Source organism: Dreissena polymorpha, chromosome 3, assembly GCF_020536995.1.
Source record: "Dreissena polymorpha isolate Duluth1 chromosome 3, UMN_Dpol_1.0, whole genome shotgun sequence".
In the NCBI taxonomy this organism is placed as follows: domain Eukaryota; kingdom Metazoa; phylum Mollusca; class Bivalvia; order Myida; family Dreissenidae; genus Dreissena; species Dreissena polymorpha.
In genome coordinates this window covers 61,515,931-61,540,769 of record NC_068357.1, presented here as the reverse complement: position 1 = coordinate 61,540,769, position 24,839 = coordinate 61,515,931, and the positions used below count along the sequence as shown (strand labels likewise).

At 35.3% G+C, this 24,839-nt stretch overlaps 1 protein-coding gene across 1 annotated transcript; it reads left to right on the top strand.

The window, feature by feature from the left end:
- Nucleotides 1-8,412: 8,412 nt before the first annotated feature.
- On the top strand, nucleotides 8,413-24,524 carry LOC127872266 (uncharacterized). The gene is made up of 8 exons (XM_052415597.1): nucleotides 8,413-8,416; nucleotides 10,031-10,181; nucleotides 15,090-15,171; nucleotides 16,414-16,501; nucleotides 18,889-18,984; nucleotides 20,620-20,738; nucleotides 22,906-23,136; nucleotides 23,607-24,524. The coding sequence occupies exons 1-7, from the start codon at nucleotides 8,413-8,415 to the stop codon at nucleotides 23,122-23,124; spliced, it is 759 nt and encodes a 252-aa protein (XP_052271557.1). The 3' UTR covers nucleotides 23,125-23,136; nucleotides 23,607-24,524.
- The last annotated feature ends 315 nt before the right edge of the window (nucleotides 24,525-24,839 follow it).

Genomic DNA, 24,839 nt, shown 5'->3' with positions numbered 1-24,839 from the left:
TTTTCATTATCATTATCATCATAATCAATAACATTATCTTTGTTACCATCATCATTATCATCATAATCACTACCAGCATCATCATTATCATCGTTAGCATTATTATCATAATCATAATTATTACCAACATCGGCAACACCATCAATATTATCATCAGAATCATTATTATTATCATCATCATTACCATCATTATAATCGTCATAATCATTTTCATCATTATCATCATTACCACTAGTATTATCTTCATTACCATCATAATTATCATTAGCAGCATTATCATTATCATCATCATCATTATTATCATTGTCAATAACGGCGTAACCATTATCATTATCACGATTATCATCATTATTATCACCATTATCAATATCATTATTATCATCATCATTATCATTATCATCATCATTATATTTATCATAATCATTATCATCATAATCATGTCGCGCTAGAGTGCTGAGCTGGCGAAGCATTCGCAATAACCTTTATAAGACGAATGCTGATCTGGAATGTCGCGCTGAAGTGCTGATCTGACTCAGCATTCACTGTAACACTTTTACAACGAATGTTGACATTGAATGTCGCGCTGGAGTGCTGAGCTTGCTCAGCATTCGCCTTTATGCTTTTGAAACGAATGCTGATCTGGAATGTCGCGCTAGAGTGCTGAGCTGGCACAGCATTCGCATTAATGATTTTGAAACGATTGCTGATCAAGAATGTCGCGCTGGAGTGCTGAGCTGGCTCAGCATTCGCCTTGATACTTTAAAAACGAATGCTGACCTAGAATGTCGCGCTGGCGTGATGAGCTGGCTAAGCATTCGCCTTGATACTTTTAAAACGAATGCTGATCTGGATTGTCGCACTGAAGTGCTGAGCAGGCTCAGCATTCGCCTTTATACTTTTAAAACGAATGCTGATCTAGAATGTCGCGCTGGGGTGCTGAACTGGCTCAGCATTCGCCGTTATACTTAAAAAACGAATGCTGATCTAGAGTGTCGCGCTAGAGTGCTGAGCTGGCTCAGCATTCGCCATTATTCTTATAAGACGAATGCTGATCTGGAATGACGCACTGGGGTGTAGAGCTGGCACAGCAGTCAACTTAACGTCTTTAAAACGAATGCTGATCTTGAATGTCGCGCTGGAGTGCTTAGCTGGCTCAGCATTCGCCTTAACGCTTTGAAACGAATGCTGATCTAGAGTGTCGCGCTGTAGTGCTGAACTAGCTCAGCATTCGCCTCAGCATTCGCCGTTATACTTTTAAAACGAATGCTGATCAAGAATGTCGCGCTGGAGTGCTGAGCTGGCTAAGCATTCGCCTTAACACTTTTAAAACAAATGATGGTCAGGAATGTTGCGCTCGAGTGCTGAGCTGGCACAGCATTCGTGGTAATTTTTTAAAAACGAATGCTGATCTGGAATGTCGCGCTTAAGTGCTGAGCTGGCTCAGCATTCGCCATAACTCTGATAAGACGAATGCTGATCTGGAAGGTGGCGCTGTAGGGTTGTGCTGGCTCAGCATTAAACTTAACGCCTTTGAAACGAATTTTGATCTAGAATGTCGAACTGGTGTGCTGAGCTGGTTCAGCATTCGCCGTAACACGTATAAGACGAATTTTGATCTGAAATATCGCACTGGAGTTCTGAGCTTGCTTAGCATTTGCCGCAACGCTATTAAAACGAATGCTGATCTGGAATGTCACGCCCTAGTGCTGAGCTGGCTCAGAATTCAAGGCAACACGTTTTAAACGAATGCTAATCTAGAATGTCGCGCTTGAGTGATGGCTGGCTAAGCATTCTCCTTAATACTTTTAAAACGAATGTTGATCTAGAATGTCGCGCTGGAGTGCTTAACTGGCTCAGCAATCGCCATAACGCTTTTGAAACGAATTCTGATCTGGAATGTCGCGCTGGAGTGCTGAGCTGGCTCAGCATTCGCCTTAGCACTTTTAAAACTAATGATGATCTGGCATATTGCTCAGGAGTGCTGAGCTGGCACTGCATTCGTCGTAATACTTTTGAAACGAATGCTGATATAGAATGCCGCCCTTGAGTGCTGAGATGGCTCAGCATTTGCCGTAAAATGTTTTAAACGAATGCTGATCTAGAATGTCGCGCTGGAGTGCTGAGATGGCTCAGTATTCGCCTAGATACTTTTAAAACGAATGTTGATCTGGAATGTCGCGCTATATAGCTGAGCTGGCTCAGCATTCGCCATAACTCTTATTAGACGAATGCTGATCTGGAATTTCGCGTCGGGGTGTTGGGCTGGCTCAGCATTCAACTTAACGCTTTTGAAACCGATGCTGATATAGAATGTCGCACTGGTGTGCTGAGCTGTCTCAGCATTCGCCGTAACATTTATAAGACAAATGCTGATCTGAAATGTGGCGCTGGAGTGCTGAGCTGGCTCAGCCTTCAAGGCAACACGTTTGGAACGAATGCTAATCTTGAATGTCGCGCTTGTGTGATTTGCTGGCTAAGCATTCGCCGTAATACTTTTAAAACGAATGCTGATCTGGAAAATCGCGCTAGAGTGATGAGCTGGCTCAGCATTCGCCGTAACTCTTATAATTTGAATACTGATCTGGAGTGTCGCGTTGGGCGTTGAGCTGGCTCAGCATTCAACTTAACACTTTTGAAAGGAATGTTGATCTGGAATGTCGCGCTAGAGTGCTGAGTTGGCTCAGCGTTCGCCATAACTCTTATAAGACGAATGCTGCTCTGGAATGTCCTGTTGGTGTGTTGAGCTGGCTCAGCATTCAATTTAACGCCTTCAAAACGAATGCTGATCTGGAATTTCGCGCTGGAGTGCTGAGCTGGCTCAGCATTCGCAGTAACACTTTTGAAACGAATGTTGATCTGGAATGTCGCGCTGGAGTGCTGAGCTGGCTCAGCATTCGCCTTTTCACTTTTGAAACGAATGCTGATCAAGATAGTTGCGCTGGAGTGCTGAGCTATCTCAGCATTCGCCGAAATACTTTTTAAACGAATGCTGATCTGGATTGTTGCGATAGAGTGCTGAGTTGGCTCAGCGTTCGCCATAACTCTTATGAGACGATTTCTGATCTGGAATGTCGTGTTGGTGTGTTGAGATGGCTCAGCATTCAATTTAACGCCTTTAAAACGAATGCTGATCTAGAATGTCGCGCTGGAGTGCAGAGCTGGCTCAGCATTCGCCGTAACCCTTTTAAAACGAATGCTTATCTGTAATGTTGCGCTGGAATGCTGAGCTGGCTAAGAATTTGCCTTACGAACTCTGATCTAGAATGCCGCGCTGGAGTGCAGAGTTGACGCAGCATTTGCCTTAACCCTTTTAAAACGAATGCTGATCTATAATGTCGCGCTGGGTTGCTGAGCTGGCTCAGCATTCGCCGTTATACTTTTAAATCGAATGCTGGTCTGGAATATCGTGCTGGGGTGCTGAGCTGGCTCAGCATTCGCCGTTATACTTTAAAAACGAATGCTGATCTGGAATGTCGCTCTGGAGTGTTGAGCTGGCTCAGCATTCGCCGTAACACTTTTGAAACGAATGCTGTTTTCGAATGTCGCGCTAGAGTGTTGTGCTGGCTCAGCATTCGCCGTGACACTTTTAACATGAAAACATATCTGAAATTTTTAGATTTTTAGCAAGGTGCTGTGCCAGATCAGCATTCGTAAGTTGCTCTGCTGATGTAGATTACTGAGCGGTGTGCCAACTTCACGCACCGATGCAAGCGCAAGTACTTCCAACCTCGATTTACTGTCTTGTTGCCTGCAGAGTACACACAATAATCATTCAAAAATACCATTTAACAATCCTTTCACATTGTTCAATCAGTATAAAAAACAATGTCTAATAGTTTTATTTCTAAACATCATTTTGGTCATGTTTGTCAAAAGACAGGTTAGTTTCTAAATTCAAGTCCAGGTCAAATCTTAGAAAAACATTATTACCACTGTAGAGGCCATACTTACGACTCGATCTTGATAAAACTTGGTCAGAATGTTCGTATAGACAATATCTAAAATGTGTTTCAATCTGGGTCATGGAGTGACATAAATATATCACCGGGTCTAATGTTATAAAGCCTTTGTAACCGCTACAGAGGTCTTATTTATAAATAAATATGAATATGTAAAACAAGGTCACCAGCTCCAATATAACAAAAAACATGTGTTACCTCTCAATGGCAACATGTATGAATATATATATACATATCCTTATGAAAGGTGGTCATGTTAATTTCAAGAATATGCCTTGCTCTGGCTAAGTCTTCAGCAACAATAGATGCCCGTTAACTAAAATGATAGGCTTCAAATTTATTTTTAATCAGGGTCAATACAAATTTAGCAACCTCTCTGTAAATGAGTTCGTTTTATAATTGAAATTAATTCAAAAACGCGCCTCATTAACATAATCCTTTCAATAATTGCAATTGTGTTTGTTCGAGTAAACTATTGATTCTTAATTTCGTTTTAGTCGGATTCTTCTTCTTTTAACCACAATACCCAGGGGTTAAATATTTGGACTTTAACATGGTATTGTGGTTCTATAAAATATTTGCTGAAATCATAACCCTAAGGTAAAAAACTAACAAAAAGCTGGGCAGATTTTAACATAACACACTAGAAATCATCCTTCGTTTAATTGACCATTTTTAGCTCACCTGGTGCTCATGGTGCTCATGGTGAGCTTTTGAGATCACCTTTTGTCCGTCGTCCGTCGTCCTTCGTCAACATTTTGCCTTGTGAACACTCTAGTGGCCACATTTGTTGTCTGATCTGAGTTTGAAACTGGGTCACTTGAGTTCAAAAACTAGGTCACTAGGTAAAAATATAAAACCCTTTTGAACACTGTAGAAGTCACATTTGATGCCCAATCTTCATGTAACTTTGTCAAAATTTTTGTCTTAATGATATGTTGGTTGAGTTAAAAAATGGTTCCGGTCCGTTGAAAAACATGACCACCAGGGTGCGGGGCAGTTTTCCTTATATGGCTATAGAGAAACCTTATGAACACTCTAGAAGTCACAATATTTGTCCAATCCTCGTAAAACTTGGTCAAAACTTTGGTTTTATTTCGGACGAGTTTAAAAAAGTTCTACATCGGTGAAAAACATTGCCGCCAGGGAGCAGGGCAGTTTTCTCTATATGTATATAGTAAAAACATGTAAACACTCTAGAAGTCACATTTTGGTCCAATCTTCATGACATTTAGTCAGAACATTTGTTTCCTGGATACGACGGTTGAGTTCGAAAATGGTTTGGAAAGGTAAAAAACTTATTTTATAAGTTATCTATATATTTATAACTTATCTTATATTAACAAAGTAAAATTGGAAGCGGCGCGGCAGAGGCCGACGCGTATCCCCGAGCCGCATAGATGTTACATTAAACGGCAATTTTGGGTGGGCAAGGCCTATGTTCGTGGGGCCCTGGGGTGGATAATGTGGACATGGATATTCGGGATAGACCGTGTTGTCATAAGAGATGTTCAATATTAATTTGAAGTCATTTGGTGAATAAATGAAGCAGTTATGTTAAAACAAAATTTTTGGTGCGAAAAAAGATTTAGGTGCAAACATTTTGGGTAAGAAAAAATATGCCAAAACAAAAAAAAATGGGTACGAACAAAATTTTGGTACGAACACAATTTTGGTACGAACAAAAATTGAGTACGAACAAAATGTGGGTACAAGAAAATTTTGGTATGAAAAAAAAAAATCCCGGAAAATCGTTCCAACATAATTTTGACGAACCGGATATCCGCTCCTACATATATTTCACGCCCAGATTTCTGCAAGGTTTCAGTCAAACCTGAGCACAGCGGTCAGACAAGGGAAATGACAAAAGTGACCGTTGTCCACAGGTGACCGTTGTTTTCGGATCACGATTTTAAGATGGTTGGTCAGTTTGTAGTATTTTTACGTTGTTACCCCACCCAGTCGTTTGCAAACAGTGTTAAACACCAGCTCATTGCCGATAGCTAAGCATAATAACAGAAATAACTTACATTGAATAATGCAGAATAATATCTTTTTGATCTAAAGATCAATTGACTCTGTCATGCGCTCATGCGTTATGCCTGCAGACGATAATTGCTATTAATACACATTGTTATTGTTAATTTCACCTGTTTCATGTAATCAAAATGCAAATTCAATAATGATGGTGAGACAATGTTACGTACCAGTTTTGGATGCACAAACGGCGGTCGTGATCCTTTGTTTCGACCTTTTCTCAACACCCTATTATTTGTTTTCTCGCAGCTGGCCGCTTTTATAATATCCAAGGCAGTTACCGCTATCAGACGCTTTACCCGCAAACTAGACGGACAAATGATGTGCTGTGTTTTTAATTTTCTCGACTTGAGACGACTGACGCCTGACCGTTGTTTTCAGTCCAAACATGAATTTCGGAGTGGAATATAGTGGCTGTTGACCGTTTTGATCAGGTGGCCGTTATTTTCAGGCGAACTATAGAGTGGTTTTTGTCGGGGGAAATCAAGACTGACCGTTGTCTGCAAGTGACAGTTATTTTCAGGTGGCCGTTAGGTCAGATTCGACTGTATTCAATTATTTTATAACGTTATCATTCTCATGACCACAATAAAGTCTTACAACAGTATAAAGTACACAAAATATGAGAAAAATATATTTAAAAAAAACACATTAATATACCATATAAATTGCCAAGCGTGTCATATAATTTAGATAAAATGAGATAATAATGGCCGGAATAGCAATTATTCAGGAACGAATCTCCAGGCTGTGAAAATAACGAAGGAACAAGTGTCCGGGCTATCAAAATAATGTAGGGACCATTATCTGCATAGTCAAAATAACAAAGGCACGAATGTTCAGTTTGTCAAACAACATAGGAACGAATGTCCGCTTGTGTGAAAAAAAGGCTAGGACGAATGTCTGCCCGTACGAAAGTTTGGGGCGGAAATGGGATGGAAATGAGGAGGAATTGGGACGGAAACTATTGTTTCTGGGGGACTAAAGGCGGAAATTGATTTCCGCCCCAAAAAGACCATGTATCTTAATTTGTTCAAGGCGGAACTCAGGTCGAGTGGTTTACCTATAAAATTTAAAACAAATGCTCAAGCCAGCTATTTTTGCAGTAATTTCACATTATATAAAAGGCATAATTCAGTCAAATGTGTCTATATCTTATTGAATGTTTTAGTTCCATATTGAGATTTTTGTCATTTGTGAAATAGAAGTGTTTTAGCTCCATCAGAGGTCCAGATAAAGTTTTTGAATTCCTTCAATTTAATTGGCGAATGTTTCAGTGAATCAACACGCATTGCTTTTGATTTTTGGGTATTTGGTTTTAAGCAATATATATAAGGTTTGTTTTATGACTGACTGTATCTGGAAAAAGATTGAAATGTATATGTTGTTTTTGTGATTTTCAAAAAGTTTTTCTTAAGCTTTTGTGACCACCTAATGTCCGTCAATTCATCAGCAGCTTAAGGAGCTATGTATATACCCCCCCTCGGAAGCATTCATATATTCTCCTGTCATTTCCGCTCGGAAATAAAATTCCGCCCGGAAATTTCCATCCCAGTCTAATTTTCGCCCGAAAATCTTTTCAGCCTGATTAGCATATTTCGCCCCAAATTCTGTCCCATTTCCGCCCCTTTTATGCCCCGTTTCCGCCTCGTTTCTGCCTCTTTTCCGCCTGGGCAACATTCTTTCTTGTTACCACTAAATTCCGGGCGGAATCAACAATTTTCCAGGTGGAACTGTCTTAAATTCCTTCTTAATTCCAGGCGGAACATTTCGTACAGGCAGCATTCACTGTATTTTTATGATTAAACTGGTAAGTATCTTTACAGTATTTAGTTTCAGTATTTGGCATTACATTAGTCTTAGAAATCACTACGCAATACTACTACAACTACTACGTGTTACGATGTTAGGAAAACATTAATTTCAAAGTATTATAGATTTCGCCCAAATATATTTACGTTATCAAACTCCTCAATACAGTTTCTTTTATATGTAGTATTCCTTACATGTTGTATATATCTGTAAAGCCAATAAACTTATAATAATGTAATACTTGTTGAAATCATTAAACTAAGTTCTTACATTATTTGGTCACTAAGTTTGAACCTCTTCCATGTGACATTCTCAATTGAACATTTTGGATTTCATCTCTTTTTGAATCGATCTTTCTTCGAAATGATGCATGTTTTGCATTTAATTAAAACGCTTGCTGTTAGTGTATATGTATGTTTATGACGATGAGCTGTATATATGCTTAAGTCAAAATAAACTATTCTGTTCTGTTCTATTCTGTACAACGATAAGACATTGGGGTATCATAACTGATGTTCAATGACCAGGCATCTACCACGGGTGGTTTATGACACTATGCTGTTATTTAGTATTTGTCGGCACAGTATCTGATCGTAACGAGATAATGGGTTTGTGCTGAACACGGGGCTATTAAACCACTAATGTATCAATAAACAAGATAGATCTTTATTTAAACAGCGCGATAAAAAAGCTCTAACAAAGAGTGTCAAATGTGTGCAAAAAAATGAAGATACAAGTACTTTAATCAAGAACATTTATTTAATGTATTGACACTTAAAATGTGAATTACATATTGTTTACTTATGCTGACAATGATAAATTGAGTTTTCTAATTCGTTACATCGCAGAATGTTGAAAATCGTGAACAGATGAAATCAGATGCGGCGTTGCGTGAGACTATTGGAGATGGCTACACGTTCAGCCTCGTTCTGGAGTTCTGCGAGTCACTTGACATTGTGCTCTTATAAATTTTGGCCTATTGTGAAATGGTTCTATTGTCATAAATGCTTGATTTCCATATAGTTCCATTGTTACAGAAGCATACAATTGGCTACGAATTGCAAATAATAGATTTAGCAGGTATTATCCAGGTATAAAGATTGCTCAATAGTTGTAATACTTGGATAAAAGAGTGCAGACATGACCGATATATAAGCAGCAGTGTCAACTGAGATTTGCTTACACTGTTGGATGTATTAAATCGATTGTTGCAATTTTGTATGCATGCTTAATATTGTATACCTTTCAGTTTTGCCCATAGATACATTTTAAGCTAAAAAAGACGCTTAATTTAAATTTCTGATATATATCTATAGTCAATAAATCTCAACTTTGAATGAGCCATTATGTCTCTTATCCTTTGTCCCAAATGCATAAGTTTATATTGTTCAATCCGTCTTGAATATAGTCCGAAGATGATGTCTGATATTTCTTACAAATCAACAAAGGTAGCCCCTTCTAAATAGTCATACAATAATTATGAGACAGGATGTTGTCTTGTAGATTTGCTGTAAGAAAGCTGTATCCTCTACAATATCAAGAATCTGAAAGCTCTTTTTAATTTGCTGCAATTTGATAGCCCATTTACCTTGGTTGTAAGGCAATACGTCCATCATTATACCTGAATAAATAGTCAGTGTCTGAACTTTGTAACGTTTAGATTTAATTACAACTTGTTTTGAAATGGGCTCACTAAAATTAAAAACAAAATTTCCATACAAGTATAGTTCAGGAAGAAATTGTCCTTAGCTTAAACAAAATGTTTGCCAAAAATATGTTTTGAGCTGAACTGTGACGGTGATTTTGTTTTTCACTACTAGGAATCGGGAATAAGGCCTGACCCCTTACACTTGGAAAAAACTCACATTTTGACCAAAAAAAAGGAAAATTGGTGTTGTGTTGTTCTGCTCTCAAATACTTTAAAATTAACATATTTTCAATATTATATTAATTAAGGTTCAACTAAAAGAGCTCACATGGACTAAAAATAAATTTGGAAACCTGCCATTGAGAAGTAGAAGGTTATTTGGGAAAAATATGGTAAATGTTACGACCCCAAATTTTCCAGTGCAGTTCTTCCATTTTTTTAATCGCTCCTGTAAAATAAATGTTATTAGGGGCTAGTGGAAATTTGCTCTTGCTGGTTATATGGGATCATGAATTAAAATTATGTAAATGGAAAGACAAAATATTTTCATCGTGTGTTCTCTCATATGTTTCAGTTTCCCTCGTACATGGGGCGAGTGTCACAGTGAGTCGCAACATTACGGTCAAGCCGACACCTGAGCCCCTTATGGACCCCAGAACTCGTGTTAACATCACCCTTGAATGCATCGGGAGCTCATCCGATCTCAACTACTACATCAAAAACAAGTATGTCATTTTTTGTAGCATACAATCTGTTTTATTGCATTAAAAGGCTTATGAAAGGCTGCTTTGCCACCAAACGATTGAGTAGTATGTAGAAGGTAGTAGTATATGTAGCAGAGTTTAAAATGATACAAAATATGGGAAAAAGTAAATATTTAAAAGACTAAAAAGATTAAATCATTTAAAATAATGGCATAATTTCTTTAATATGTTTTATTGGGCTTGTGTTGGAATTTGCTTCCTTTATTTACTGATATGCGTTTTCTATATTATAAACTCTTAGATGATGCAATTAGCGTTTTGGTGACTTGTACATATGCATGCTTTTTTCAGGGCCTATTATCATAAATTATATTGAGCTTAACTACACCTTTGAGTTCAAGAGTTTCAACACTTTATGTGTACATTTGAAAAAGACGAATTAAGGCAATTATTTATGATGCTTGACTTCATTGTTTCATTAAAAACATTCTTATTGAAAAAGAACAGGAATCATGAACAAAAAAGATTTGACATTAATGTATAACAAACTTAAACTGTTATTTAGTTTAATTATTTAGGACTGGAGTTTAACATTTTCTTTATAATTTTTATGTACATATGTTATGCTATTTCAGGTACTAAAATATTTTATGTGCATTTTTTCTGGGCCGCTCACTGTTATTTATCTGGTAATTGCAGTCACCACCACTTTATAACTTGTAGGAACAATGTCATTACTAGCTTATAATAATCTTCAAATATATTGCCATGGATTTTTTCAGAAGGTCTTTTGCATCTGTCAATTATAACTTAATCATGATTGTTTATGAATAATTTGAGTCTATGTTTGACTACATTTTCCATCATTCCGATATTCTGAGAGCTCTGACCTTTTTCCCCAAAATTCAGACAACAAATTGTTTAACTTTTGTTTTAAAGCTTGATACATTATTTTGTGTCTCTCCATAGTTATATTGTAATCAGCATTACATGTCTTGAGTACTTGTATACATGTGTATTATCATATTATTCTTTTTATCTTTTTATCCTTAGTGTGAACTGGGAATTCAAAGACAGCAATGGCGTAGTTCATCCCATCACACAATCATTTTACGCAGCTACTGGCTATACTGCCCAGTACTCTGAATCAAATTTCAAGGCTGGTCGATTTGAGTTCAATTATGAGGCAAACAAAGACACTGGATTATATCAGTTTATTCTTCTTATTAAGGGTATGGACCAATTCCATAGCAACATCCATTTGCTATGGATACACAGCTGTGTAATCACGGCAGTAGTATCTTGTATATTTGCTAAAATGTATTCTGCTAAACACTATAGTCTAAAGAGAGTTTTTTAGTGAACTACTTTAGTTGTAATGAAGCAAATGTTTTTCTTTCACCATTTCTTCCCTCAGATTGTTTTGGGTTGTTATGTCTATAAATTATTTAAACATTGACTATGTTATGGAAATGGCTGACATGTATTAATTAAGCGTTACATAAAGTGCAGAATGCCTTCGTTGAATTGTGTAAGGCCTTTTGCTTTCACATGCACATGTTTACAATTGTGATCAGACGACATTATTAGATGATATACACTTTCAACTATAACAAAATCTTCATTTGTTTGTTCGCTTGCTTTTAATGCAAAAAATAGTGTTAACAAGCAATCTGAGTAAAGGCCGGTCTAGGGAAAGCATTGGTATTCTTTCTAATTTCCAAAGGAACTGGTTTGCTTTGTATCTCTAATTCTAAATCTAAATCTCTAATGTATCTGCATATTTTAATTAGGCCACAACTAAGTGACAGTTGTTTTACAGAATTTAGCCCCAAACAGTTATAAATAAAGACTTAACAAAAATGAATGGTGAAAAAAAAACAAAAAAAAACTTATTTTAAAACAATCGGATGATGGGCCAAATTGACATATGCAGGGGTAAATCCTACAAATCTGATCAATTTGTAGTGGTTTTATGGGTAGAAAAAACTTAAGGCTGTCTTGAAGTACAATAATGTATGAATTAATCATTTGTAACAATTTAGATCTGTTACTAGTAGAGATTCATTGTACCAGTTCCTCGTCCACAATTAGGTCTGTAAAACACTAAAACGATGATGTGTTTTTATATAGCAAGAACATATTTGTACATTTAATTTTGTGATTATGTTTTGGGGTATATTTGATGACGCTTGTTTAGTTATTAATGTTTGGGATTGTGTTTATGGGTGTGCTTGGAGGTGCTTATTTAGTTATTGGGGCTTAAACATATATTTATTATTCAAACCACACTTTTATCGTTGGGTATTTGTTCCGCTTGGAATAATTTACTTAATTTATTTGACATTAGTTGTTTGGTAGTTGATGCTATTTCAAAGCCAAGCACACATTATTTATGAAAAGAAAGTGTTGATATTAAGTGTCCTAATGACTAAGCTATTTACGAAAAGGTTTTACTATAAATAAAACAGTTAATGTACATAACCATTATCAGGTTGTTATTGACAATTGCAATCAAAATCTTTCTTGCGAATTTATACAGATCATCTAATGAGTCTCTGCAGTCAATCATGTTAATCGTGGATCATGTGTGTACGTGTACATACAATTAACACTACCAGCTGCAAAAGGTTGTCCAAAATTGTTGAAATAGTTTGGCAAAATTGCTTATAAATTAATAGGAGTTATTGTTATTATTATTATAAGGAGCAACTTTTTGAATCATTTGAAAAGGGTGATTTTTTCCTCCAGTAAATCAGTAATTTTTCTGTTTGTTAATTAAAGCCTGCAATCAAATTGCACTGGTTGCAATATATCTGAAATCTAAATTAAACTAATTCTTAGCAAGTTTTTTTATTGAATAATTTCTTAATAAAAGAAAAATGTTTCTTTTCAATTGCTGGAAGGGTTTCGCAGAGTTGTTGCAGTTGTCAGTGACTGTTCATCGACCAAGGAGATAACTTTTGTCAGTTAATCAAGGGAGGTAACAATGAGTCGTGCTTTGATTGATTTAGAAAGTGAGATATCACTGTGGCTGCTTCCCATCTTCTTAGAGTGGTCTGCATGTTTGCATCGTCCTCTGAGACAGAAGAACAGGCTATCAAAGAGCGCTCTTTGCACGTCTTGAACGAGAACAAGTACAGGCTGAAAAAAAGGCCAGTCCCATCTGAATATCAATTTGAACTAAGCATAACAGGTGTCACTTGTTCTTCCCCAAAAATAGTTGCTTTTTTATGGTAATGTGTTTCCATTTTCACTTAATATAAGTTGTTTAGTTGCTGATATAATTATGTGCACGTATATATGTTCTGACATTTGCTTCATATTGATTGTGTTGCTTGCAATCGTCCGAAACTTGGAGCTATATGACCGATTCATGAAAAATGATATATTAACATCTGTATTGTATTCACTTCCGGATTGATCTGCTTTCAATCCACCTGATAAGTGATGGAGATCATGAAAGTAAAAAGTGTTTGAGGTAAGAGCACTTCATTAAATAAAAAAAATACCTAAGTGTTTTAATAACTTAGCTTTAATACATACTTTTGTGAAGACCATTTTATTTGAAGAAAAAAAGACCAAACTACCAGTTGTTAATGATTCAATTAACTTAATTTAGGACAAATTATTTGTTGTGTCTAACCTTTTAAAGGTATTGGCATTTTATTTGGGTGATTAGTTTGTGTTTTATATTTCATCTTCTCAATATTTGTATTTTGCAGTTTCATGAATTCCCTTGTCTTGGCCTGGGTCTATTAAATGAATAATGATCCATTGTATGGTTGTTTTCATCGTATTAAAACCATGATAAAGAATTCTAATGTTTTGAAATTAAATAGTGTTCTAGAGTTTTGCATCAGAGCAAAGAATTATAGATTGGCCGATAAACATCAATAAAAAGAAAACTTGTTTGATATTTTATGATCTTTTCCATAAAACTGCGTTGTACTATAAGTATTATACATCAGGAATGGGGCACTGTTGTTATTTATTTGCTAGTTTGAACAACTATTTAATGATTGCCTTTGGAAAATAGACATGAAGTGAATATGATTACATGATAGAAATAATTATTGCAAAGTTCATTTATTCTATTTGTTTGCACTCAGATGGCCGGATAAGGGTGCACATATAAGTCATTAGCAGAACTTTAACTAGGCAACTTTTGTCTGTAAAACATCTGGTTATCTATTCAAATCTGGTAACGTTATTCTAATTAACTGGGCAAGTGAACTTCCGATAGTGATAACTAACAACATATAAGTTTTCTTGCTGCTCCATCGTATGAATTTTTCCTATCTATGTATTAGTCATGTTGTTGTTGTATTTACTATGTTCTGTTTTAATTTTACAGCAGATCCAGAGGAGCTTGAATATTCTTTAATGAATAGTCATCAATATGTTGTTGTAGATTTAACTTTTCATGCACCTGCTGTCCATTCAGCTTTCCAAAATTTTCTGGATCTTTTGTTTTTACAGCTTTCAGAAATGGCTTTGACCTTTCGATTTTACAGCTTTCTTCCTTGGCCTTGACCATATGTATTTAAAGCTTTCCTCAGTGGCCTTAATCTTTGTTCTTCACAGCTTTTCTCAGTGCTTTTAATCTTTTGTCTTTTTAGTTCCCTTCACATTTTGTCTGTACAGCTTTCGTTAGTAGCTTTGAACTTTCGTCTTAACAGCTCTCCTCAGTGGCTTTGACATTTTGCATTTACAGCTTTCCTCAGTGGACTTATATTTTTTCCATATTTCCTTTCCAGTGATATTAATAGTCTTGATCGGCCATAGAGACTTTGATAATGTTTAGTCCTTACAGCTTGCAACATTAGTTATTATCCAAATAGCTGTTCGTGTGAGGCCTTGCCCGTTTGACCAAATAGCATGGTCTATTTGTATTCTCATGCTTTCCATATTTCTTTGCCTGAACAGGATCTTCTGGTCCGAGGTTACCGATACCGGTCAGACCGTAAAGTTGATGGATGGGTTTTACTCTGCAAGGGAAACGTGTACAGTATGTCAATGGCAGCTTTTCAAATTACTCCCTCGAATACAAGGCAAACACTGAGCATGGCTACATGTTCAGACTCACCACTAAAGGTGTACTGAGCTGTCTCTTTATAAAATTTCTTATATTGAGCTGTCTCTTTATAAAATTTCCCCCCATTTAGAAAATTTAAGAAATAACGATGTGCACAGCGGTTGAGCTAATTGTGACCTGACCAGAAGCGCTTGCTTAAAGTGACAAAATATTTCTATTACATCCAGAAGTGAAAAAAAATAAATTTAGCCAGCTGCCAATATTTAGCTTTTATCATAGATTCTTGAACATAAATGTGGTGCAACACTTTGATTCCACTCATCTATCAATATGTATTGTGTTATACACTTTTACTCAATTGGGCCATGCCATGAATGCTTCTTTCACGATATTATATGACAATCACTAGGATATGTAGTTGCTGGGGTGGGTTAATGTCACACTTAACTGAATAGTGTATGCTTAACCCTTTACCACTTAAGATATGTATTTTCACGAATTTCTAGTCCCTTTGGAAAGTTACATATAATCAAAGACCTTTCTTACTAGATTCTAGTTTTAAAGGCTTCATGTCCAACGCTTACATACTTGCTCCAGCAAACAGCATAAAACCTGAACTGTTCTGATTGTATGCTGTTTGCACATAGCCATTTTCATTGTGCTTCTGAGTGGGAAAGTGTAAACTATGAGACGTACGCGTATCGTTTAAACTCGTTACCCTTCTGATACCCTTTTGGACTTGTTTATAGTCCATTTGAAATCAAATTAAATAAAATACCATTCTTAATAAAATCAAGTTTTAATGGCTTCATTTCCAACACTTTCATACTGACGAGAAGCAAACAGCATAAAACTTGAACTGCCTGTGATTATCGGTACTGGTCTGGTTTTATGCTGGTTGAATATCGCCATTGTCACTTTGCTTCTGAGCAGGAAATGTTAAACCAGTTTTATTGTTGTATTCAATTACATGTCCTACATGTCAATTTTTTTAATACTAATAAAGCATGGAACATATCTATCTTGCTAGATGTAATTTGTTATTATATGAAAATAGGTATGTAAATATTTACAATGTATCAAAATGAAAACAACTTTGTGTTAATTAGTTCAGCATTTTGTTTGAATTTTTGGGGTGTTCATAACTGGAAAGTTTATATTGTATTCATTAAAATTACTATCACCAGACATGAGTGTGTTTCGTGCTATGTTAAGGTTGATTATAATGTAGGTGTTCGCATGTTGGACTATTGCTATGACGATGCAGCCCACAATCTCCCAGCTGTTGTAGTGTGTAGTGTTGGTGTGCACTGCATGATGTTGATATTGTTGACGAACTGCGTGTTGTTTATATTGTTGACGAACTGAATGATGTTGATATTGTTGGCCAACTGTTGTTACCTGAATTAGTCATACATGTATAAGTTGTATTATTATGTTCATTATCAATTAATGACCATCATATTGATAATTGTATTCATCCCCATCATTATCATGTGAGCATCACATAAAGTTCATCATTAATATGTTATCACAAATCTCACGTGTTTTCCGGTCTTACATCATGTTCATCATTCCCATTATCTCCTGATATCATACTTGTATTTTGATATAATGTCATATATGCTTCAGTAATAATGTATGATTGGGACTGGAACCCGATAAAGTTCATCATTTATTTGTTATCACAAATCTCACGTGTTTTCCGGCCTTACCAACAGACATCATGGCATACTGTTCATCATTACCAATATCTCCTGATATCATAATTGTCTTTTGTTATAATTTCACATATGCTGTCGTAATAATGTATGATTGGGGCTGGAACCAATTGATGTTAATAAAAAATGACCAAGTTGAGAGTCAAATATCTGAACTACTAAACTTTACTACAACAGCGCATCGTTAACTATTTAGTTAAACACACACACACACAAGAAAAAAATCCTTAATTAACTGCTTTCCTTACCTTACAGAATTCTTAAAACAGCAATAACTGTAAATTAATGAATCAAACACATGAACTTAATATTAAGTATTACTATTTTTTGCACTGCTATAATAAAATGTGGGCTAGACTATATTTAAGTGCATGACATGGCATGTTAGGTTGTACCTTGTGTTGACTATATCGTACTACTCAACTCTACTGGCAACTTTTGCTGGTGACTTATGCAAATCAATGTGTCTGTTACAATAAAGAGTTGTTCATTAATTGAATTATTATTTTCTTCTAAGGATTCAGCCAAAGTCATTTGTAAAAAGCTTCTTGTTCTAATTTTGAACTTTTTTAAGCATCAGAAAACAGATAGAAAGAAGTTGTTTTTATATGTTATATACATGTGAAAGACTAATTTTACCAATCATATGCACATTGATTTGCCAGCATATTACTAGAGCAATTAATAGTCAGCTATATTTTGCTATGGTCTGTGCATGCCTTCTACTAATCCTTGATATTTCTTGTATAAATATACCTCCATGATTACCTAACCACTTTAGTTTAACTGTTTAACTTAAAGCTTTATAATACGAATTAAACATAATTTTAAAAACAGTTTTTAGATTTAAATATTTATACTTGTTTAAATCAACTGATCAGTAACATGATAGACTAGAATATCAGTGAAACTGATGGACGCTCCCCGATGATGCTCTTTGTCAATCTATGTGTTAATTGTGTAGCCACTTAAAAAATCTATTATTAGCGTCGTTGACCCCGACCTTGACCCCAGTGACATCAAACCTCCTCAATAGGTAGAGGTCCATGCAAGGTACATACATGCAAAATATGTAAGAGATCGGTAAAATATTGAAGGCGCAATAAGAAAAAGTAAACAATTGTGACGGAAGGATGGACAGACAAACTGGCAACTAAATGCTCCACCAAAAAGTTTCAGGGATCATAAAAACTACATATATTTCAAGATAACGAATTATCTGTTAAAATAGCTACATTATAAAAACTAAATGACTATGCAATTTTCCCAAGTATAACCATACATACATTAATTAACAATTGCTTAAATAAAACACATGCTTCAAAACATGTGTGTGCATAGTTTATTAAAGGGACTGTCAACCAAGAATGACCACAAAAGAAAAGTTGTAAAATACCGTATTGTTTTACAATTATTAGTTTATATTGATTAAAATATCACGACTGGTATATAAAATTACTTGAAACAGTTTTCATATTTCCAGTATATTCTGTAATAAAGTTTCGCGATGTACTTTCAATTTCACATCGCGAAACTTTATTATGTGACATGACGATATACACACTATAAGTAACGCAAGTACATTGATCATTATATATATGAACTATATACAATTCACTACGAATGCACAATTTGCATTCCTGGGTTTACCACGTGACGATGATGATCAATCTACTTGCGTTATTTATAGTTAACTGGTAGTTACCTGGTAGACATACCCAGTAACATTTATTACCGAATAAACTGAAAATACGAAAACTTAACAACTGTTTTCAAGTAATGGTATATACCAGTCGTGATATTTTAATCAATATAAACTAATAATTGTTAAAAAATACGGTATTTTAGAACTTTTCTTTTTTGGTCATTCATGGTTGACATTCCCTTTAAGCACACTACATTTCAAATGTAAACTATTTTTCCCATTGTTGATGATTCGTATCTTTTACTGGCTGTTGCCATCTTGTAGGTGTAAAATACAGCGATGATGGAGAGTACACATGTACCCTGATAGCCGAGAACAAGACTGTGGCTGACAAGAAGACCGTCAAAGTCACTGTTGTCCGTGAGTTGAATCTCAAAGTGTGGTTTTAAAGGATCTGATAAAAAAAATTGTACTGTGCTCTGTGAACAGGGGGTTTAATGCATGTGCGCAAAGTGTTGTCCCAGACTAGCCTGTGCATTCCGCACATGCTGTTCAGGGATAACAATATCCGCTGAAACTGGATTTTTGCTTAGAAGAGACTCTCTTTAAAAAGAAAAATCATAAAAGCAGAGAATATCGTCATTTTTTACGCACAATAATTAAACCCCCTTTTCACAGAGCGTGGCTCAAATACACATCGCATGTATAATTGTGAAGTTGTGTTCACAAGGACCGTCAAAGTTTCTGCTGTCGGGGAGTTGAATCTTTAAGAATAGTAGAATGTAAAAGTGTAGTTTTATCAGATCTGATACAAAAATGCATTTCACTTGTAGGATTTGCAGTCCTGGACAAATGGACAGTCATAGTAAAGGTTGTCCATAACTTCATGAATCTTTCAGATTCTTAAAGTGTCATAAGACTTAATCTGTTTAACATTTACTTTTCAGAGCTTAAGGTTTACGTAATAAAAGGATAAGTGTCACTATGTTACATTTGCGAATGAATTTTTTACATTTCCTGATTTTTTGGGTTATAATTTTGTTATGAAGATGGTCTGACAGCGATGTATTCACTCAATTGAGAAAATACCAGTACCACACCAATAGGGAAATTGTATTTAGAAATGTAGAGCAAAAACCATGAAATGCATTAATATATTATGTCGTGAAATCTACAGATTGGAATTATGGGTCTTTTTGATTGCTAGTTACTTAATTGAACACACCCATCTAAATATTCTTGTATATGACTTTTTGATGTTTAGTTTCAGTGCTCATTTCATTTGTTCACTTGAATTAAACATGCTTTTGGAACCAAATTGACACATCCTTTCTCCCTTTTGGGAATTTTTCGGACGGCCATTGAGAAGTTTACTTTTTTTCCTGGATTGGGAAAGTGCCGTTTAAAAGTACTTTAATAAGAAGGAAGACAATCACTGTCTGTTATTATATACTGGATTTTTTTACTTCAGGAACCAGGGGTCTCACTGGGTCCAAAGTTGTTGTTGATTGAAACAAGTTGGAACCAATCTTTGTACATATTAATATCAATTCTTACCATAATTTATATTGATACATTTCATTCAAAAAACATCATTGTCACAATTAAGTAAAATAAGCTCCATTCTCGTGTTTAAAATGTAACATTATAATTGTCCTTCATATGAGATGTCTATTTAATAACACATTATTTCAACTCATAAACTAATGTCAGGGTTGTTGACAGTTTGATTGGATTGCAATATCAAAACTACACTTTACCTGCAAAGTTTGTAATCCTAATTCCGAACAAGATCTGTGTCTATTGAAATAAAAACTGTCTGCACCTATTCAATCTAAATGTCATCATGATTAAAGACACACAATGTTTTCAAGAAATCAAGAAATCTTATTCCCTGGCTGCAGTTAAAGTTGCACATTCTAATCAGGATCAACACCTTTTCACTACTATGGAATGTTTCATTAATAGAAGTCACTTGTCATTGAAAATCAAACTATAGGCGGAAAGTGTTGTCACAATTAAAGTCACATTTGCTGGTGCCACGTATGGTTGCAGATCCTGTGGACTCAGTGATGCTTACCTTGTATGACTCCATGAATCATAAATATAAAGACTCCAACGCTTCAGTGACTGACCCTACAGAGGCTGTTCAGATCAAACCAGGCAGCTACAGGGTGAGACTTCTTCATATAACATACGTTCACAATATTATTGCGTGTTTTTCAGACAGTTCAAATAATATGGGCCATGCTCTATGAAGAAGGGGTTTAAAGGGGCCTTTTAATAGATTTTGGCATATTTTGAAGTTTGTCATTAAATGCTTTATATTGATAAATGTAAACATTGGATCTTAAAAGCTCCAGTAAAAAATCAAGAATAAAATTAAATAAAGGAAAAAAAGAAGCCGGTACCAGGGCTCGAACCAGTGAACCCCGGAGTCCTGGAGTTAGTCTGAAGTAAAAACGCAATAGTCCTCTCGGCTATTCCGCCGGGTATACACAGTTTAAGTATTTTATACCGTATATAAGCAATCTTCGTAGTTTCGTAAATTTAAACGACAACAACAGAACTCTCCAAATTATTCAATCGTTTCGCGTTTCATCGCTTTATAATTTTTAGGTTTTCAAATCGTCAAAATATACATATATGGGCTATATTGAACTATGGTAAATGTTCAGTAATACTGTTTCCTCCCAAATATCATAACTAAAACGAAAATTTGCGAATCTTAAACAACTTTTTTCAATTTTGTCAATTTACCAAACCGTGAAAAGATCCTTTTAATGCATGTGCGTTAAGTGTCTTCCCCGATTAGCGTGTGTAGTCCACACAGGCTAATCAGAATTTCCGCCTAAAATTGATTTTTACTAAGAAGAGACTTTTTGAAACGAAAATTATAAAAGTCGAAAGTGTCGTCCCTGATTAGCCTGTGCAGACTGCACAGGCATATATCTGACGACACTTTACGCACATGCATTAAATCCCCTTTTCACAGAGTGCAGCTCATATTTATGATCTTTCTGATCATAGTTTGTTCTCTATTTCTGATGTTTTTTGCACAAATAAGCACAGCCTGCTGATGGTGAGCTTTTGTGGTCTGTAGTTTTCCCTGCATTGTCAACATTTATGTTGTGAACACTCTAGCTGTCACATTAATTGTCAACTCTTTATGAAACTTAGGTCAGAGTATTTGCCTCAAATAAATATCTGCCGAATTCCAAACAGGATCATGTGGGATCAAAAACTAGGTCACTAGGTGAAATTTTAGACAAAGCTTGTGTGCAAATGAGCCTAAGGTTGAGTGTCATCAGGATTTGAAGTTCATTGATGTTTTACCATACTACTTTGGCAGTGATTTTTTATTTTATTTTGTATAGTTTATGACCACATTCAACATGCCAAAAAACTTTTAAACACTATTTAATGTTCATGCATTTCATAAATGGGAAATTTTTGTGGGAGGAATTCTATAACATTGAGAGTTTGTGTATGGTTAATGCTTTTAAATGAGCCGTGCTCTGTGAAAAGAGGGTTAAATGCATGTGCGTACAGTGTTATCCCAGATAAGCCTGTGCAGTCCGCACAGGCTAATCTGGGACGACACTTTCTGCTTAAAAGATACTTTCTTGAAACGAAATTATCATAACAGCATAAGTGTTGTCCCTGATTAGCCCGTGCAAATTGCACAGGCTAATCTGGGACAACACTTTAAGCACTTGCATTAAACGCCCTTATCACATGGCACAAATACTTAAATATCTCCAGTTAATATATGAGTCTACCTTCATGTAACTTTTAAACAAGATTAATTTTTGCATATTTTTTTAAATATACCAGTCTGAAATGAAAGGACATGGTCATACATCTTTGGGTAAAACATAGGATTTTACCATAAGTTTAAAGTCAATCTTAATCCTTTACAATTGAGCCTTGGTTTGGGAGAACTGGGCTCAATGTATTTGCGTAAAAATATCATCCCAGATTAGCCTGTGAAGCCCAGACAGGCTTATTAGGGACAACACTTTCTACTTTTATGGAATATTATGTTTAATGAAAGTCTCTTCTTAACAAAAATTCAGTTTAGTCTGAAAGTGTCATCCCTGATTAGCATGTTAAGACTGCTCAAGCTTATCTGGGTAAATAGTTTAGCACATGCATTAGGCGTAGTTTTCCCAGATTGGTGCTCATTGAACAACCTGTTAATACCGCTTCATTGTTATATTTTGATGTACCAGTGCCTACTCTGGTTTAAGCACTGCTCTTCCACAACTGCCTTCAGTATTCATATTGAAATTTTAACAGAACAAACACAACATAAATAATTTGCCTTTCTTTGTGCAGGTGGAGTGCCGAGCAATAGGCAGCAACCCCGCACCAAAAGTTGAGATCAAATTTAACGGCACCAGTATTGCTATGTCCGATTCAGGAGATAAGTCACTTGTCAATGGTCGCCCATCATATTCTAGCACAGTTAATGAGACTACAGAGGTTGCTGCAAAGGCCATGGATCAGTTGTTCACATGTGATGCAAACATTGCAGGAATGCTTCCATTAAAGTGAGGGCCATGACCGGTTAGTAAACTATTGGCTATCAGCATGTAAACAACAATATATTACACAGTATTTGTCAATTATCGATGTAAGGCTTTTATTTGAAAAAGCCATAACTGTTGTGCTTTGATTTCGGAGATGTTCTATATAAAACTTTGAGTAAATTAAAATCAATTAAAAAAATATTGCCTGAATTAGGAACACTAATACATAATACAATACTAATACAATCAGACATGCCTGACTTCCTGTGCGACAACGTGACTTCAAATAAAAGTTTTTTGCTCAGTAACTAACTAATATAGCAAAATTAGCTATTGTAAAACTAAGTGCATAAATGACTTGTATACCTATTTAGCATGGAATTACAAATTTGGTGTTTGGGGTCAAGACGAAATTTGTTGGTAAGCATTCGTTTAATAAATGATGATTTTAAATTACAACATGGTCTGTGTATTTTTGAAACCAATCAATTTGTTATACCCTTCCAGTCACCTCTGGTGCCACCTTGCTAGCACCACTTACCTTCCTAGCAACCATCGTCATGGCAGCAGTAACCAAGCTGTTGTAACAAATTAATCGTCAAAATCTAGCAGTGAGAAATGATTGACAAAAGTACGAAGAAAGGAATAGCAAGAGTAGTTCTATACGAGTATGATAACTTGAAAAAAATATCAATTTCAAAAAATAATTTAGAATCTTTCATTATTGAATGGGAACTATTTAATGTTATTGTCACACAAATTTAGAATTTAAACTTGATTATTGTTGTACCGGTAGTTTGTTTAAAGAGATCTTTTCACGCTTTGGTAAATTGACAAAATTGAAAAAAGTTGTTTCAGATTCGCAAATTTTCGTTTTAGTTATGATATTTGTGAGGAAACAGTAATACTGAACATTTACCATGGTCTAATAGAGCCATTATATGCATCTTTTGACGATTTTAAAACCTAAAAATTATAAAGCGTTGCAACGCGAAACGATTGAATAATTTGAAGAGTTCTGTTTTTGTCGTTAAATTTTGTAAAACTACGAAGATTGCTTATATAGGGTATAAAATACGTTCAGCATGTGTACTCGGCGGAATAGCTCAGTAGGCTAAAGCGTTTTTACTTCAGGACTCTGGCAGGACACCAGGGGTCACTGGTTCGAAACCTGCTCCGGGCAATGTTCTTTTCCTTTTTTTAATTTTTTTCTTGATTTTTTACTGGAGCTTTTACGATCCAATGTTTACATTTATCAATATAAAGCATTTAATGAATAAGTTTAAAAAATGCCAAAATCTGTGAAAAGGCCCCTTTAAAACCTACTATTTGTAAATGCATTTTATTGTTTTGTAATGTCTTTTCGTCTGTTATTACAACTTCTACATCATTGTTTTGTCTTTACTCAATGAAAAATGTATATATATACTTATAAGCACCTAAAAATGTTTATATCTATGCCTTTTTCATCTGAAAACACTATTTAAACATCCATGTTGATAAAATGGAATACTATTTATACATCCATGTTGATATATACTAACTGGAAAAAGTCACTTTTTTTCTTCTTTATTCTTTAAATGTTTTTTCAACACAAAATTACACGCATTAGATATTTTAGAATTTAGATATCTTGAATCTAATTATTGCATTTCATTATGATTATATGATGTTATTTTGTTTATTTCTGATTGCATTATATGATTGTATTATTGTTCATAATTGTATATGTATTTGCTT